General features: G+C 44.3%; 1 protein-coding gene across 1 annotated transcript; it reads left to right on the forward strand.

Annotated features, from left to right (window-relative positions):
• The first annotated feature begins 5,662 nt into the window (after positions 1–5,662).
• FAM110C (family with sequence similarity 110 member C) lies at positions 5,663–13,965 on the forward strand. Its single transcript, XM_061426798.1, has 2 exons — positions 5,663–7,337; positions 10,943–13,965. The coding sequence occupies exon 1, from the start codon at positions 6,404–6,406 to the stop codon at positions 7,310–7,312; it is 909 nt and encodes a 302-aa protein (XP_061282782.1). The 5' UTR covers positions 5,663–6,403; the 3' UTR covers positions 7,313–7,337; positions 10,943–13,965.
• The last annotated feature ends 3,688 nt before the right edge of the window (positions 13,966–17,653 follow it).

Here is a 17,653-nt window from a genome sequence, read left to right on the forward strand (position 1 = left end):
CATTTCTGTCTTTTATTGTGCCCATCTTTGCATGAAATATTTTCTTGAATAAATCTCTAGTCTTTCCCATCCTATTGTTTTTCTGTTTCTTTGCGTTGATCACTGAGGAAGGCTTTCTTATCTCTCCTTGCTATTCTTCGGACCTCTGCTTTCAGATGGGTGTGTCTTTCCTCTTCTTCTTTGTCTTTCACGTCTCTTCTTTTCTCAGCTATTTGTAAGCTCTTCTCATACAACCATTTTGCCTTTTTGCAGTTCTTTTTCTTGGGGATGGTCTTGATCGCTACCTCCTGTACAATGTCACGAACCTCCATCCACAGTTCTTCAAGCACTCTGTCTATCAGATCTCATCCCTTGAATCTAGGTGTTGATAAGTCAGGGAGCCCCTATAATTAAACACAATGGAGAGCAAAATGCCATAATAATTTTTTCCTGGTTGTGCATATATTGAGGTAAAACAGGCTTAACTAGAAGAGGATGAATTGGCACAGGAACACACGCAGACATTTGGAACACTTTGATCATCAAGCAGAAAAACTAACAGTAAATCAACTTGTGAAAAAATGCATAAATTGAAGTATGGCTTATGCTTATTTTTTTAGCGTGGTTTTTTGCTGTATCTTGACAGCTGGAATGGTGTTCTGCATACAGTAAGTGCCAGTAAATGTGTTCTACATAGACAAACATGTTCTACAACATGCTCAGAACCTGAAGGACTGGAATAACTGATACACAGATTTATTTATTCACTGGTTTACACTGCTGTTTTAGTTTTTAATTGTGAAACATATTTGGAGATAAAAAGACAGCATCACGTGCAGATACAAGAAAAATACAGAGATACGCAGTGTGTCCCCTACCCAGTTTATCCCGATGGTGATATCTGCAAAACCATAATAAAATTTCAAAACCAGGATACTGACAGTCACACAGCACAGATGCAGAACGTTCCAGTCACCACAGCGCTGTCTCATGCTGCCATTTTGCACTTAGCCCCTCTTCTCTCCCACTTCTTCCCTTAGCCTTGGCACCACCGATGTGTGCATTGCTACAGTTTTGCCATTTTGAGACTGCTACACAAATAAAACCATACATGTGTAAACTTTCAGGATGGACTTTTTTTCAACACAATTCACTATAGATTCACCCAAGTTGGGTGGATCAGTTTATTCCTATTTCTGAGTTAGGGTATGATTGTATCACAGGTGTTGCTTTTTTCCACTTTTTTATTATGGTAAAATATTTCTTGTTACTTGTATAACATGACAATTAGCATCTTAACCATTTCAAGTGTTCAGTTCAGTGATGTTAAATGTATTCGCACGATCACCACCATCCATCTCCATAACTCTTTCTCTCTTAAGACTGAAACTCAACCCATTAAACAATCACTCTCCAGAATCCGCCCCCCTAGCCCAGGCTACCACCATTAACATTTCTGTCTTCACGGTTTTTTGACTACCCTAAGTAACTCCATAAGTGGAGACACACTGTATTTGTCTTTTTGTAACTGGCCTATTTCTCTTGGCATAATGTCTTCAAGGTCGTCCATTTTGCAGTCCATTGCAATAATTTCTTCCTTTTTCAGGCTGAATGAAATTCTGTTGGATATATACACATTTTGCTGATCCATTTATCTACTGAAGGACTCTTGGGTTGCTTCAATATTTTAGCTATTGTGAACAAAGTTACTATGAACTTGGTATACAAATATCTCCTCAAGATCTTGCTTTCATTTCTTTTGGGTGTATAACCAGAAGGGTAATTGTTGGGACACAAGGTAACACTAGTTGTAATTTTTTTCCACGGAGGTTTCGTCATTCTATGCCAAGAGTGCACAGGGTCCCAGTGTCTCCAAAGCATCACCACACGCGCTGCTTTCTGAGCTTTCTTTCTTTCTTTCTCGACAGTTGCCGTCCTGATGGGCGTGAAGCGGTCTGTCTTTGTAGTTTGGATTTACGTTTTCCTAATGATGACCGATATTGAACACCTTTTCATATGCTCACTGACAACTTGTGTAATCTTTTTTGGAGAAATGTCTAAATTTATGGTCAGTTTTTGAATTGGGCTTTTGTGTTGCTGAATTTTGGGAGTTTTCTATACATTCTGGATATTAATTCTGTATCAGATACATGATTGGCAAATATCTTCTCCCATTCTGTGGGCTGCCATTTTAGTCTGTGAATAGTGATTTTGATACATACATTTTAAAATACTTTTATGAATTTCAATTTTTTTTTTGTTGTTGTTGCCTGTGCCTGTGGTGTCATATCCAAGAATCACTGCTAATTTCAATGTTATAAAGTTTGGTCCTATGTCTTCTTCGAAGATTTGTATTGTGTTAGGTCTTATATTTAGGTTCTTGATCCAAGTTGATTTAAGTCCAGTTGCATTCTTTTGCATGAAGATACCCAGTTTATCTAGCACCGTTTGTTGCAAAGACTATCCCTTCCTTATTCATCTTGGCACTCCCTATAAAAATTCATTCAACCATATATCTGAGGGTTTATTTTAAGAATCTATTCTATTCCACTGGTCTTTAATCTGTCTTTATGTTAACATCATGCTTTTTTGATTTAGCTTGGCAGCAAGTTATAAAACCAGGAGTGTAAGTCCTCCAATTTTTTCTTCTTTTTCAAGCTTTTTTTTTTTTTTTTTTTTTTGCTCTTTGGGGCTCTTAGATGTTTTAGATTAATTTTAGGACAGGTTTTTTTTTTTTTTCCTATTTCTGCAAAAATATCATTAGGATTTACATAGGGACTAGATTTAATTTATAGATCATTTGGGGTTGTATTGGGTTTTTAACAAGATTAAGTCTTCCAAACTATTACATGGGATGTAGCTCAATTTATGTCTTCTTTAATTTCTTTTAGTGGTGTTTTGTAGTTTTCATCATATAAGTCTTTTACCTCCTGGTTTAATTCCTAAATATTTTACTCATTATTTGGATACCGTAGTAAATGCAATTGTTTTGTAATTTTCTTTTCAGATTAATCAGTTAGTGCATGTAAGTGCAGCTGATTTTTGTGTGTTAACCTGCATCCTCCTACTTTCCTGAATTTTTTTCTAACAGTTTTTTTTTTTTTTTCCTGGAATCTTCAGCATTTGCTACATATAAGATAACATCATCTGCAAACAGAGGAAATTTTACTTCTTCCTTTCTAATCTGTCTCTAATCTATGGCTTTGTGTCTTTTTCTTGCCATATTACTCTGGCTGGAACTCAGTACTGCACGGAATAGAAGTGGTGAAAGCAGGCACCCTTGCCCTGTTCCTAATTTTAGACAAAAAGCTTTCAGTCTCTTACTGTTGAGTCTAATGTTCACTCTAGCTTTTTCACATATGACTTTTTTTACATTGAAGTAATTTCCTTCTATTCTTAGTTTGTTGCGTGTTTTTATCTTGAAAATATGTTGAATTTTGTCAAGTGCTTTTTTTGAATCAATTGTAATGACTTTGTATGTTTTTCTTTCTCTTCATTCTGTTGATATTATATTATTTTATTTTCATACATTGAACCACCCTTGCATTCCAGAAATAAATCCCACTTGTAGATAATCCTTTCAGTATGCTGCTGAATTGTGCTTGTTAGTATTTTGTTAAGCAATTTTGCATTAATGTTCATAAGGGATATTAATATGCAGATTTCTTATTTTATCTTTGTTTGGTTTTGGTATGAGGGTAATGCAGACGTTATAGAACGAGTTAGGAAGTGTTCCCTCCTCTTCACTTTTTGGTGAAAAGTTAGGAAGAATTGGTTATTAGTTCTTCTTTAAAAGTTTGTCAGTCAATAATGAGGTACAAGGTTTCTTTTTGATGGGAGACATCTGATATCTCATTCAATCTCCTACTAGCTACAGGTCTATGTGGACTTTCTATTTCTTCATGATTTAGTCTCTGTAGGTTTCATGATATTTAGCTATTTCCTCAAGACTGCCACTATACTTGTCCTATTTTTAAAATTTCACATACATCCTGATCATTTGCACTCCATAAAATATCCTATGGAAGCATGACTGTAAACGGTTGCATGATGCTCCGTCCCATGGGTGTGTCATCCATGATCTAACTTTCTTCCTTTTGTTGAATACATGTTGATTTCAATTGCTTGTCTGCAGTGAATATCTTCATACTGTGAACACATCTCTTCTTGGTTCCACAGGACATATTCTCTGGAGGAGAGTTTCTGGATCATTGGGTCTGTAAGCATTATTCCTGCTCTGATCATGTCTTTGGAGATGATGCCAGGGATAAATGAGGCTCAAAGTCTAAGCTACCAGCTGAGCAGTGAGAAAAATTTATGGAGAAAATTTTGTCAGTATCTTAATATCTTTGCCTTAAATACAACTTTATAGTAGTTTTATTCAATACTCATATGTGAATTCTCTAACCTTATTTAAAAATGTGATAATCCACTAATCATAACCACCATAATTAAAACATTTATTTATTGAAAAGTTCGTCTGTGTTGTAAAGCAATTGTCTTCCAAATAAAAAAATTTTTAAAAAGAAAATCTGATCTGTACCAGACATAGCGCTAAGCCCTTTATATGCCTAATCGCATTAATCAATGTCCCAGCCGGTGGGAGTAATGCGGTCCAGTTTACAGTGGAGCAACCTGGCCCTAACAAGGAACACCGAGAAGTTCAACCTGACAGCCTCTCCAGAAGCCAGGGCAGAGACCTCATTTAGTGCTCACTAAAAAGCAGTGAATGTTCTAAGCTATACAAATGAAGATTTTTACAAATGACAGAGCAAAGGCCCTGAGAGATTTGTTTTCTGTCCAATGGAACGTAGCTAATAAATGGTGGACCCAGGCTCAGACAAATCCCAGATACCCTATGCTTAGGAGTTCTCTCTCTCTGAACTGCTGCAACTGCCCCAGTGTAAACATGAAAAGGAGGCATTTGGGGCTAAGCAATTAAAAATATGTGTTTTCTCTGACTGACAATAGACACGGTGGCCTGAGTAAAAGCTGGGCTTTGGGCTCCCACCAGGCCCTCCCACCACCAGTATGCTATCTGTCCATCCCTGGAGCTAGCGGAGGCTCCATCTCTCTCTCTCTCTCTCTCTCTCTCAGCCAGTTTCAGGGCCACAGGCATCTTTTCACTTCAGTGTGGCATTTTCTGGTGACAGTAACTGGGTAGCCTGGTTCTCAGGAGACCTGGTTTCTTGTGTTTCTATCACTGACTATAGGATATAACCTCAGAGAAACTCCAGGTCTGAAGACCCATTTGGCACCTGCTGGGATTCTGGGTGGTTGGTGGTCAGTGGGTGCAGGTTTGCCAAACCTGTTTGAAATCATTGAGCTTCTGCCCCTGCTCACTCACCACCAGTCCGCTTGGTGCCCATTGGCATTTCTGTTAAAAAAAAAACAAACAAAAAAACAAAACCATCAGACCCAGACCTGAGGCAGCTAGTTGCCCGCAGCCAGGTGTTGCTCCGCACCAGGCGCACTCAGCCACAACCTTGAAAGGTCAGCGTACCATGGAGTTGGTTTCACGGGAGATAACGTGGCCATATCACTGTCTGGCAGATATCGTTAGTCCTTTGTCCAACTTTAGAAATAATGGAATTTTGGCAATGTTCTCCCTTAGACTTTTTCAGCATTCCTAGACTGATTCACTCCCCTGGTGAACCCGTGGTTTCCGTATTACACTGATTACGGTAAAAACAGCAGTCTTCTGGGAATGTGTTCAGGCTTTTCCCGAATCCCTGAGCCTTGCCTCCGCAGTCGCTGCTGTCTCTCGAGCCCTGGCATCAGACGGTCCCGTCTGGTCGGGCCACCGGCAGGCCGTCTGGCTGAGCCTGGACCCAGTCCCGGTTCCTGGTTCCCTTCTGCCTGACACACAGACTGACCTGTCCTGCGGCGCGTCATAGCCGTTTCTTTCCTACAGTTTAAGAGGAGTGCCCTGCAAGAGCACTCCAGGAAATTAAAGTCACTTTTCAAACATCCCGAGGTCACTTTAAGAATTCAAAGGGCAGGAGACACCTGCCGGGTGGGGGGGTGGCGCCGGAGCCGCTCTGCCCTCCCGGCTCCGGAAGTGCCGGCGTCGGAGGAGACCGCGCCCCGCGGCCGGGAGGGGCGGTGGGCCCCCGGGGCCGCACCGACTTGGCCCCTCCCCGCCCCTCTGCCTTGCGGGCCCGCGGGGCTCGGCCCTGACCCCGGAGCAGGTCCGCGCGAAGCCCGGCGGGACCCTGAACAGGCGGGCGGGCCCGGCGCGAGGCGAGGGCGGGCCGGGAGGGGCGGGGCCGGCAGGCGGTACTTCAGTCCGAGCGGACTCTGCCCCCGCCCCGGGCGGCCGGGCACCGGGGCGCCGCTGCTCACACGGAACCGACTCCGGAGCTGGTCCGCTGACGACCGCGCGCAGTCCGAGAGCGTCTCCGCAGTGGGCCGGGCCTGGAGGATGCGCGCTCTGGACGCCCCCGCGAGCGCGCGGCTCTTGTCCCGGGACTCCGGGACCCCCGCGGCCCCGGACGCGGCTGGGCCGGCTCGCAGGAGCGCGGTGGAGAGGCTGGCGGCCGACCGCGCCAAGTACGTGCGCGGCCCGCCTAGGACCGGCCCAGGCCCGGCTGGCGGGGGCAGCAGCCCCGAGGCGACCGGAGGGCAGGCGTGCGTCCCCGGGCCCGGGGTGCGCAGGGCTATAGCGCGGAAGCCGCTAAGGCCGGACTCGCTGGTCATATACCGTCAGAAGTGCGAGTTCGCCCGAGCGTCGGGAGCCGACAGCCCCAGGGCAAGCCTGGTGAAGAAGCTCTTCCAGGGGCCGAGCAAGGACAAGACGCCCGAGCCTCCCGGCGCCGCCCGGGTGGGAGCGGAGTGGGGGGTCAGGGCCCAGGGGGCCGCCCGGGCCGAGCCTGGCCCCTCCACGGCCCCCGCGCCCGCCCGGTCCGTCGGGACGCCCCCCAGGGTCCCGGCTGCGCCCCGCGGCGCGGAGCTGCTGGGGGCGAGGCGCCGGGGGCTGCAGCGCTCGCAGTCCGACCTCAGCTCGCGCTACTCCGCGTCCTTGGCCGAATCGGACACTTTCTTCCAGTACTGCGGCCTGGAGCCCGACGTGGTGGAGGCGCTCGGGCGGGAGAACTTCTCGGCTGAGTCGGACCGCGGCGCCCTCAAGGTCCGCAGCGTGAGCGTGGCCACCTCCGACAGCGGCTTCTCCCGGCGCAGCGGGGAAGACGAGGGGCTGCAGGAGGAGGAGCTGGCGGAGCAGGTGCCCAGCACCACCTCGGTGGTCGAGAGGAACGCGCGCATCATTAAGTGGCTGTACACCTGCAAGAAGGCCAAGGAGACGCCCGGCCAGGGGCTGCAGGGCCCCGCGTGACAGACCCCAGGAGACCCGGGCCGAGGTGTGCGTCCGGGGCCCGGGAGGGCTGTCTGTGAGGCGCGCCTGTGAGGTGCTGGGGAGGGACCGAGCTGGGGAACCCTGCCTTCTAAAGTAACTCGGGCCGAGAGACAGCCGCAGGGGCGCCTGCGTCAGAAGGCTGCCAGACCCGGCCTGTGCCGGTTCTCCCGGGTGTGCGGCTTCTAGCTGCCAGGAAAGGTAACTCTGTACACTAAGTACATCCCAGTTGGCTTATTACTGTAGAAAGAGGAGAAATGGGCATTCCAAATGCTCCGTCAGAAAGTGCTTTTACACCTCTGCTGTTTCCCTGCGTTGAAATAGCCTGAGAGCTCTGCGTGGGTCCAGAGCTTTGATGCCGGCTGACCGGTCAGGTCCGCGGGGACCCTGGGGGGACTGCGATCTCCCCTCCCCAGAAAGGAAGGCTGTGCGCTTCCTTGAGGCCTTCACCGACCGAGCCGAGAGGGAGGAGGACTTCTCTACAGGATCTTCTCAGCCATTTGACACTCATTTAGCTCTGAAAGATTTTTGCCTAAATTTTGTTCACATTGTTTCGAGACCTTTCTAAGGAGATGCGTTGGGGCAGCTTTGTGCCCAAGAAAGAGCTTCAGTTTTTTTTTTAATTGAGGGAGGGACTAGATCATAACTAATGTCTTAGAGTTCCACTTGGCAGTGATTCTGTGTTTTATTTGCCTCTGATGATAGCAGGGGAGGTGTATTTCTTCCCCTTGGAGTCAGTATCTCAAGGCTGATCTCAGGAAGTTTTTTCCTCAAGGAAGTAAGGAATGTTTATTTTCACTGTCACCTCTATGGAGAGGGTATCTCTGGGGTAGTGAAGGGAGAAGGGAAGATACTTTTTCAGGGTTCTCTTTGAGAACCAAGATTTTAAGCACTACAGCATCTTGTTTTCTCTGACCCTGCACTGACGACTTGCTATAAATGTTTGTAAAATTAATGTGATAGAAGTATTTTGTCTGCCCTTGAGATAAACTAATTTAAGACATGGTATCAGTCTTCAGCACGGTGGGGGAGTCTGCACTAAGACGCCTTTGCACACAGCTCACCTGTGTTTGAGGCCTGAAAAATGCCTAACTTCCCCAAGTGGCCATGGTCTTAATACAGATGTGACAATTCATGAAAAGGATTCAGTGTTCTTTTGAATTCAGAAGGGTCATGACTTACAGACTCCCTTGTAGTTTATTGAGGATTATTGCATTTTCCCTAACCTGAGTCCCCACAGAATGTATAAAGGGAATCAGAATTTAAACTAAAAGCAGTACATGAACTCGTACTTTTCACCAGTTGTCTTGGGGCCTGAGGTGAGTGACTGCTGGCCAGGGTTAGGGTTGGCCATGAACACCTTGATATGGTGGAGGGAAGCTGCAGAGGCTGGCTTGTCCCAGAGGGCCATGGTGTAGCAGATGGAGCCCTCAGTGGGGAGTTGGGAGCCTGTCTTCTGTAGCAATCACTCCCCCACTTTTAGCTTAGGCTCCCATTGTCCGTAAAATGAACGTGGATAGCAGAGGGTTTCCCACCTCTATACTTTGTAATTCCATATAGTCTGAAAGGTGTTTGTGTTCCATGACTGTAACCTAGAAAAGGAAAACAACAACAACAGAAAAACTGTTGTCTGTTGTGACATGACTTTTATAGCAAAGGGAAGTAGTTGAGGCCAGAGGAAAGTGGCACGGGGTTGGGGACTGCCCGGGATGACTCTGCAGGAGAACAGAGGTGCACTCACTCACCAGCTCCCTCCCTCTTCACAGTGCTGCTTTTTCAAGTGGAGGACCACATCACCTGTCTTCTGAGCTGTTTCCTGTTATTGTTCAGAGAAGGGAGATGGTTGTTACACAGAACCTGCCCAGTTTGCTGTGTGTCAATGGCAAGCATCAGCTCTGTAAAGATTTTCTCTACAAATTTACTCTTATAGACCCCAAACAGCTCAAGTTCTTTGAACTTCAACCCAAGAGACCTAAGGGCTTGCTGCTTGGAGAATTGTGAGGAAGAAATGCATGTCCTTTCTCCGACTTATGGCAGGCCTCCCATTTTAATTAATTGAAGGACAGGAAGATGAGTAAACACCAGTAGACAGTGAATTTTCATGAATTTTACACTGGGCAATAGAATACTAAAATTATCAGTCATGGGTTCCAGTGGAATGTCCTCATTCTCCAAATGAGGACAATGTCTGTCATGACCACAGTCCCCTCAATTCACTACCTTCAGACATGAAATCCCCTCTGAAAAAGAGTCAGGACAGACTCCAGACCCTTCACCTTCGTTGGTGAGGGTCTTCTGGCAGCCTGAACAAAATGCAGCTGACCTTTTGTCACAGGATTACTTGCCTGAGAATAGTTCCCTAACTTCTGGAAGCTGTGGAAACAAAACTACAGCTGTAATTTTTCTCTAGTTTATTGTGACATTTGTGTTGGAACCCATACAGATTTGTTTTAGGATTTCATGAAAAATTCAGAAAATTTGAGATGAATGAAGATGTCTTTTCTAGGTGAAAAAGAAAATATATTTTATGTGAAGGTTTTTGTCCTCTTGGTATATAGAGGTACTATAAAGTAAAATAAAAATATTCCATCCAGAATTAAATAAGTTCATAAATTTATTACCCCATGGATTAAAAATATTTACTTTTCAAAAGTGAGACCATCAGAGATAGAGAATGACTTATAGAAGCTGCATGCGATTCCACTGGGCTCCATGACTGACGGTTATACGTGGATAATTTTGGTATCATATATCCCAGTGTAAAATTCATGAAAAACACTCTTCTGTCTACTGGTGTTTAATCATCTTCCTGTCCTTCAGTTCATTAAAATGGGAGGCCTGCCAAAATTTAGGTTTCTGGTTTTCTATCTTTTGCATAGAATATATGTTACTGATTTTAATATCGTTATAAAAGAATGGCAACTTGTCCTTTGAATTTTTTAGGGATAAATATTGTTCAATTTTAAAGCAAAAATATCAGACATTCCCCAGCTCTTTTCACATTTCTCTTTGATAATGTGGGGTAACTGGAAGCTGGGCGGTAGAACTGTCTGAGCATCTGCACAGATGCAATGGAGCATGGAGCAGACAAACGGGACACCCCTGCCTTCCCACTTCTGTCTTTTCCAACTAGCTGGGTAGTTCGTACTCACCAACTAGGACTGCATTTTAGGTGAGCGCAGTGACCTGAGCTGTAATAAGGCTGCCTCCATCATCAGCCCAGCCCCAGAGTCTTTCAGAGAGGACTGTGTTTGAAAGGGCAGAACCTGTTTGCCTTTTAAATTTTGTTTGTACTGCTTGCTCTGTGTTCTGTTTTGTTGTCCAGCTCTGTGCTAGTGAGCACTGGCCTTACCGATCAACATTCAAAGAAATTTCTCTTTACTGCCTCAGAAAAAGGCCTACAGACAGGGAAATGGATACAGAGCAACCAGATGATAGCTATGTTTGCTACTTATTTCTTTTCAAAGTTTTAAATGCACAAAGGAGATGTGTGAAATACAGAAGGTATCATAAAACCAAAGACTGCAGGGACCAAACTTTGTAACTCAGTGCTTGGCTTTATAACTTTTGCCTAGACTGGTGTTGATTGATAGCTTTTTCCTTACTCCTCAGGAAGCAAGCCTTCTGGACGATGGGGATTCCTTGCAGTATGTCTGGATGACTGGGACCCCAGCCCATCTTCACTGCCAGGTTCTGTCTAGAGTACCCAAGTATCCATATAATTGCTCTTTCCCAGGAATAAAACACACCACTGAAGATGTTTGTCATTTCAGAAGTTTGGAATGCTGTGGAGAAGGTGGGAACACAGAACTGGAAATTAGCTGAGTTTTAACTGTTATGACATAGCTGAAGCTCTGGGAAATATTTTCTTGTGTTAGGTGGATCTATTTTTGCTTCCAGAGGGCAGCAGAAGAAGGAAAAGCTGCTTGGAAATATCTTCAAGGGCATCTTTCTGAGTGGCTTGCTGACAAATAGGCACCATGATACATTTTAATGATCATTAATTTTGAAAGGAAAAAAGGCAAAGAGCATGAAATTCAAACACAAATGCCATGGTATTTACTGCTTTCAACCATACTGGACAGATTGGCACTATTTAAATCAAAGTTCTGTGATCATAAGAAGATGTATGCTACACAAATACTGTGGTTAACAAAGAGCAAACACATGCTCACACTTGCACATTCACACATAGACCTCCCTTTCTAAGTACCGCCGTACCATAAACTACAGTGAATTCCAGCTGTGCAATTGATCATCTTACGAGGTGAATCAGAAAGCACTTTTACAACCACTGGAGAGCTGCAGGGTCACTGAGTGCCACTCCGGATGGGCTGTGGACATGCAGTGGTAACATAAAAAGATAAAGAGTTGAAATACTGCTAGGAAACCTTTCTGTGTACCTGGACAGTTTCTTGAGAATTGGCAGAATACTGACGCTTCCTTCCTTCAAATCTGTATCAGTGGTCCTCTTCTGCAGCACCATGTCGGATATGCCTCCTTGGTTCTCTTGTCCCCAGCTTCCGAAAAGGATAAAAAAGACCTCTATTTAGGCAGAACATGGACTCATGACATGTGAAATGCCCTACATTTTGGTCTGCTTCGCACCCTCATCTATCATGCAGTCATTCCAAATTTGGCAGCAGTTCGCTCTGTCTGAATAGGATGTTTGAAACAAGGGCAGCCCCTTGGGCAGCTGGGAGACTGTCGGGTTGGAGTGTTCTTGGTAAGGAGTTACTGTGACCCTAAACCTGTCCTGGATCATGACACTCAGAGTAAATAAATTTCAAGTTCAGAACCTTCGGAGAGAAGTTTGTGTATCCATGAAAACGACCCAAAGACAATCTGTCACCCAGTCAAAGTTCACAATGTTTCATCAAAATACATCTAAGAATATAATTATTAGAACAGGGAGGGAAGAGAAATAGGTTTCTCAAAAGTAAAATATTTTATAAACCAATTGTGATACATTCATGTATTTGTTTAATACTGTATTCTATTTTTGTAACTTTTGCTGTGAGAATAGGTCCTAGAGTTAAATATTTATTTTTATATGAGTATTGGTCTTCAGATAGTTTTCTGACATTTCACATGGTTTTGGTTTTTATCAATATACTTTTCGTCATTCTGTCCTTGGTTATCGTTCTGTATGTTGTTTAATTGAATTTTCCATGTGACTCAGCAGCATGTTCGGGACTCTACTGTGCTCAGTGCTGTAGGGCCTTGTTTGTCAGTAAGTCACGGTTGTGCATTTGGGGAGGACACCACTTCAATGTAGACTCTATAAAGACGAAGATTCCCTGCTCTAAGAAAATTTTCCCTGTTTTTTGTTTTTTTTTAATGCTATTTTGCTATTCACTATTCACTGGATTATACTTAATTTAAAAGATAATGTCAAAGATGAGAATTTTCTTTAAAGGATCTTTTGTATTTGGAGTTTCCCTTTTTGCAGTTTCCATTAATTTTTTATGTGAATGCTTTAAGTGAAATTGTTATGTGCCTTTCTACTGTCAGAATAGGATAAAGTGTATCCTAGGTCAGATTTATCTGAGATCAAAATGATGTGAACTCTGCCATTCATGTGGGCTTCCCTGGTGGCTCAGTAGTAAAGAATTTGCCTGCAGTGCAGGAGATGCAGGAGACGCGGGTTCAACCCCTGGGTCCTGGGGATCCCCTGGAGGAAGGCATGGCAACCCACTCCAGTACTCTTGCCTAGAGAATCCCATGAACAGAGAAGCCTGGCAGGCTGCAGTCCATAGGGTCGCACAGAGTCCAACATGACTGAAGTGACTAAGCAGCAGAAATAGCTACCAACCACCCATGTAATATATGAAAACCAGGAAAACAAATTGGTTACTGTTTAAAAGCACTGAGATCTTCCAGAAGCATTTGTGTATCAATGACAGTGACTCTATGAAGTAAATGTCAGGGGTGTGTGTGAGGCAGGAATAGGGTGTCCCCAGACCCCAGCAGGATCAGGTTAACACTCCCTCTTGTGTGTCTGGATTCAGGCCTCAGCTCAGGGGCTGAGTGTGTGGCTGGTGGCGGGAAATCCTTTCCTAACTCTGAATTAACCCAAATTGCTGAGTGACTCTGAGAAAATCAGACTTTGTAGCTCAGTCTGAATAAAAAAGTTTATAATGGGTTTCACAAGGATGAACAATAGTTATTGCTGCAAAATACTTTCATTTGTTCAGGAAAGAATAGTATATTAGGTAATATGATTAAGTACAATGGAAAGGAAAAGTTATTGAAAAATAATTGATAAAACCTGGAAAATAGCTTGACAGTATCTAGTTCTTTAATATATGGATACAGATTACCAGTGCCTCAGACTTAAAGGTAGTTATGTGACTGAAAGGTAGTTATATAACTGAAGTTTCCTCATTATGCATATAGTTTTTAAACTGCTGGTCACTGACGCTGGAATAAAAAGCAGGCTTTATCAAGCGTTGCCCTTTTCAGTGGGTTAAAGGGCAGTGCTACAGTTATTGTTGGTGACGCCATGAAATAGCAGGCCCAGACAATTGTTATGGCAGTCTAAATAGAGTTCTCTTTTTACACACTACTTGCAACATGAGTGCAATATTGTATATTCTGTATCAAAGAAATAAACTATTTTTTGTCATTTTTAATATAGCTTTGGGAATTTGTACAATATGAAAAAATTGAAGCAAGGCTATGGTTATTATAATTACTCATATCTTTTGCTTTCTCCTTCCTAAATATTACAGCAGATTATCAGTCAAAATGAAGAGTGCATTCTAAAACCTGAGCTAGGAGAATCATGTGGCATCCAAAGTCTCCAGTTCTCCCTGGAGCTGGAATACAGTAAAATCAGTTTGAATATTTAGCACATTGGTTTTCTTTGTTTTATCAGTCTTTTGCTTATTTTTTTTCCTTCATGGCTTATTAATATTATTGTTGTAAAATGAGTTCAAAGGTAAAATGAGAGTACAGTTTGTAACCTTTCCTGTTAGTTAGCTCATTGATGAAGGTAGACTCCATGCCCATCCGCTTTGCTGTCTGTATCTGCCCAAATGGGACATGTGGGCCTGAGCCACGGTCTCTGCGTCACTGTTCTCACCGAGCCAGGCCGGCTGCCCTTTCAGTCCTACCGTGGCTTACACACAACTCCACATAAGCAACCAGAGATCCTTAGGGAGAACCTTAAGGGTTCTTGAGAATAAATGGTTCACCCTGTATTTCCATGGAGATAATGGACAAACCCTCAGGGGCTGGAGCAACTGTAACTGTTCAGAAACAGTCCAGATACTGTGCTGTGTGGCTTCCATTGCAGAATCCAGTAGCAGCTGTCATTTTCTTCCTTCAGGCAAACGTGATTTCTTACTCTTCTGTTTCTCTTTGTGAAAAACAAAGTGATGCTCAGTGGTTAAGTGTTTAAACTTTGCTTACATTTCCAGTGGTGAAGTAAATTTATATAATCATTGACTGTTCCAGATTGGAAATGTCAAACGAGAAGGAAATTAAGTTCTCAACCAGGAGCTTACACCTCTAGTCGTGGAAGTAGGAGGGAACAGCTCATGGGGAGAAAATACAGAAACTTCAGAAAATGTCCTCCTGCTCAATAATATTTTCCTGACTATCTGCTACAATGCCCCCAAATTCTACAATGGTCATCTTTGTGTTATCTCCTTGAAAACTGTCATTAAAATTGAAATGCTTTCTGAAGGTGAGAATGTATTAAACCATTGATAACTATTCATCTTTAAGTCAAAACAGAATAGTAATTGTTTTAGAAAGTGAGAACCCAAGCTGCAGAAGCAGATCTGGAAAGGCAAGCGTGAGGGACGCTCAATTTTGATCTTAAGTAAGACTCTTATCTCAAGTGCCAGATTGGAAATTACCAGCAAACCCACATCCTGCTGCTGAAGCCCTCATGCTTCTGGGCAGCAGCAGCTGTGACCAGGGACAGCCCGCTGATGATGGCAGAGTCACAGGTGCTCACTTCAGTTCAGTTCAGTCGCTCAGTCGTGTCTGACTCTTTACGACCCCATTAACTGCAGCACGCCAGCCCTCCATGTCCATCACCAACTCCCAGAGTTTACCCAAACTCATGTCCATTGAGTCGGTGATGCCATCCAACCATCTCATCCTGCCCTCAATCTTTCCCAGCATCAGGGTCTTTTCAAATGAGTCAGCTCTTCACATCAGGTAGCCAAAGTATTGGAGTTTCAGCTTCAACATCAGTCCTTCCAATGAACACCCAGGACTGATCTCTAGGATGGACTGGTTAGATCTCTTTGCAGTCCAAGGGACTCTCAAGAGTCTTCTCCAACACCACAGTTCAAAAGCATCAATTCTTCGGTGCTCAGCTTTCTTTACAGTCCAACTCTCACATCCCTATGTGCCTACTGGAAAAACCATAGCGTTGACTAGATGGACCTTTGTTGGCAAAGTAATGTCTCTGCTTTTTAATATGCTGTCTAGGTTGGTCATAACTTTCCTTCCAAGAGTATGCGTCTTTTAATTCCATGGCTGCAGTCACCATCTGCAGTGATTTTGGAGCCCCCCAAAATAAAGTCAGCCACTGTTTCCACTGTTTCCCCATCTGTTTGCCATGGAGTGATGGGACCAGATGCCATGATCTTAGTTTTCTGAATGTTGAACTTTAAGCCAACTTTTTCACTCTCCTCTTTCATTTTCATCAAGAAGCTCTTTAGTTCTTCTTCACTTTCTGCCATACTTATTGAGGGGCCAAATACTGTACAGTGGGGCTCCCCAGGCTCCTTGCCATTATAAGCTTACATTCTAAGAGGGTTAGATATTTAGTAAGGATACATAGGCAGTTTGATGTTAGGGATGGGAAACATGCAAATGGAAGGAAGGAAGGAGGGGGTGGAAATGAAGGTGAGTAAGGTTGTAGAATCAGAAGTGAAGGCAGTAAATAGAATCGAAAGCCTGATTCATGAATTTCAATATGACCCTTTTGGTTTGTGGTTTCTATTTGTTGGCCAGTCTTCTGAACCATAAATGAAATCCAAAGTCAAGTCAAAAAAAAAAAAAAGAAGTCAAGCTATGGGAATAAAACATGCAAAATACAAATGGCTTATTTCAATCCCTGGAGGTCCTTCACCCTTCAAATTCATTTGAAGTCTAAATTGAAGAAAAATCAGACACATTACAAATGGGGCCTCGGAGCCTGGTCTTCAGCCAGCCAGAACCTTGTTTGTTGTAAAGGACTGTGTGGCTTTCCTGGCTTTTAGGGGAAGTCCGCTTTCCAAATGGAATACAAAGTCAAGGTAGCAAAAAGAGGGGATGTCACAGGCCAGAGCAGACCCTCCCGTGAGTCTCCCCTGAGTGCCTTCTGAGCTGTGTCTAGGACACACCCTTGCAAGTGGATGGCTGGGTGCAGGCCCTCAGGACCGCAACACAGACAGTCCAGAACGGGGTTTACTCGAGGTCACTGGAGAGAGCTCCCTCCCCACTTCTTGCAGGTGTGAGTCAGGGCCAGACAGACTGCCCATGTGAGCGTCTGCCAAGGTGGGCAGGCACCCGGGACCACCCACTGTCAAATGAAAGGAGCGCTGGAGACCATGCATCGCCCTCCCAGCCCCCAGGAGGCAGGCACCTCTCGCCGGCCCCGGGCGCCTTCCCAGCGCCGCCCTAGTTGCCGAACACGAGAGGGCGGCCAGCTGCTTGGTCCCTGGAAACTTTCTGGTGTCCTAGGAAAACCTTCAGTCCCTAGCAAGTTGGGAGGATTGGACACCCTAAGAGGGCACCTTGATTAACACATATCTCGACGTCACGTTCTCAATTTCAGTTTAGTTTCTGCTCTGAGGAAATCAACGCCAAAACTACTGTGAGCACAGAAGAACTTTAAGTTTTTGACACCAAGGTTTTGGTGTTTTCACTCTTGCCTTAAATCAGGGCAGCTTAGGTAGTGTGTTTCCTGTCTGGTGGGAGAAGGTCACGTGGTGCAGATTAAGAAGGGATAGGTGCTTCTGTGTTGGTTCTACTTCTGGGAGGACCCAGCTCCCTGGAGGAAGCCACGTTTCCCAGGCACCTGCACCAGGAGCAGGACGAGGACCTCACCTTGGTTGTTGCATGGAATCCTTGCATAGTCTGTGAGGATCACCATTCTAACCCACCAGGTAGCTGAGGTGTAGAGACATTTAGTACCTGCTTAGATCAAAGAATTATTAATAACATGCTGGAGAGGTAAGAGTGTGAACATATATCTGCCTGGTTCCAATGGCAGCCATATTCTAGCTGTTAAGAAGTAAATGAGAAACCAGAATGCTTGAAGAATTCATAACTTCCCCAGGGCATAGTCTGATTCAACAGGTCAAAACTTAAGCA

This window comes from Bos javanicus, chromosome 8 (assembly GCF_032452875.1).
Source record: "Bos javanicus breed banteng chromosome 8, ARS-OSU_banteng_1.0, whole genome shotgun sequence".
Taxonomy (NCBI): domain Eukaryota; kingdom Metazoa; phylum Chordata; class Mammalia; order Artiodactyla; family Bovidae; genus Bos; species Bos javanicus.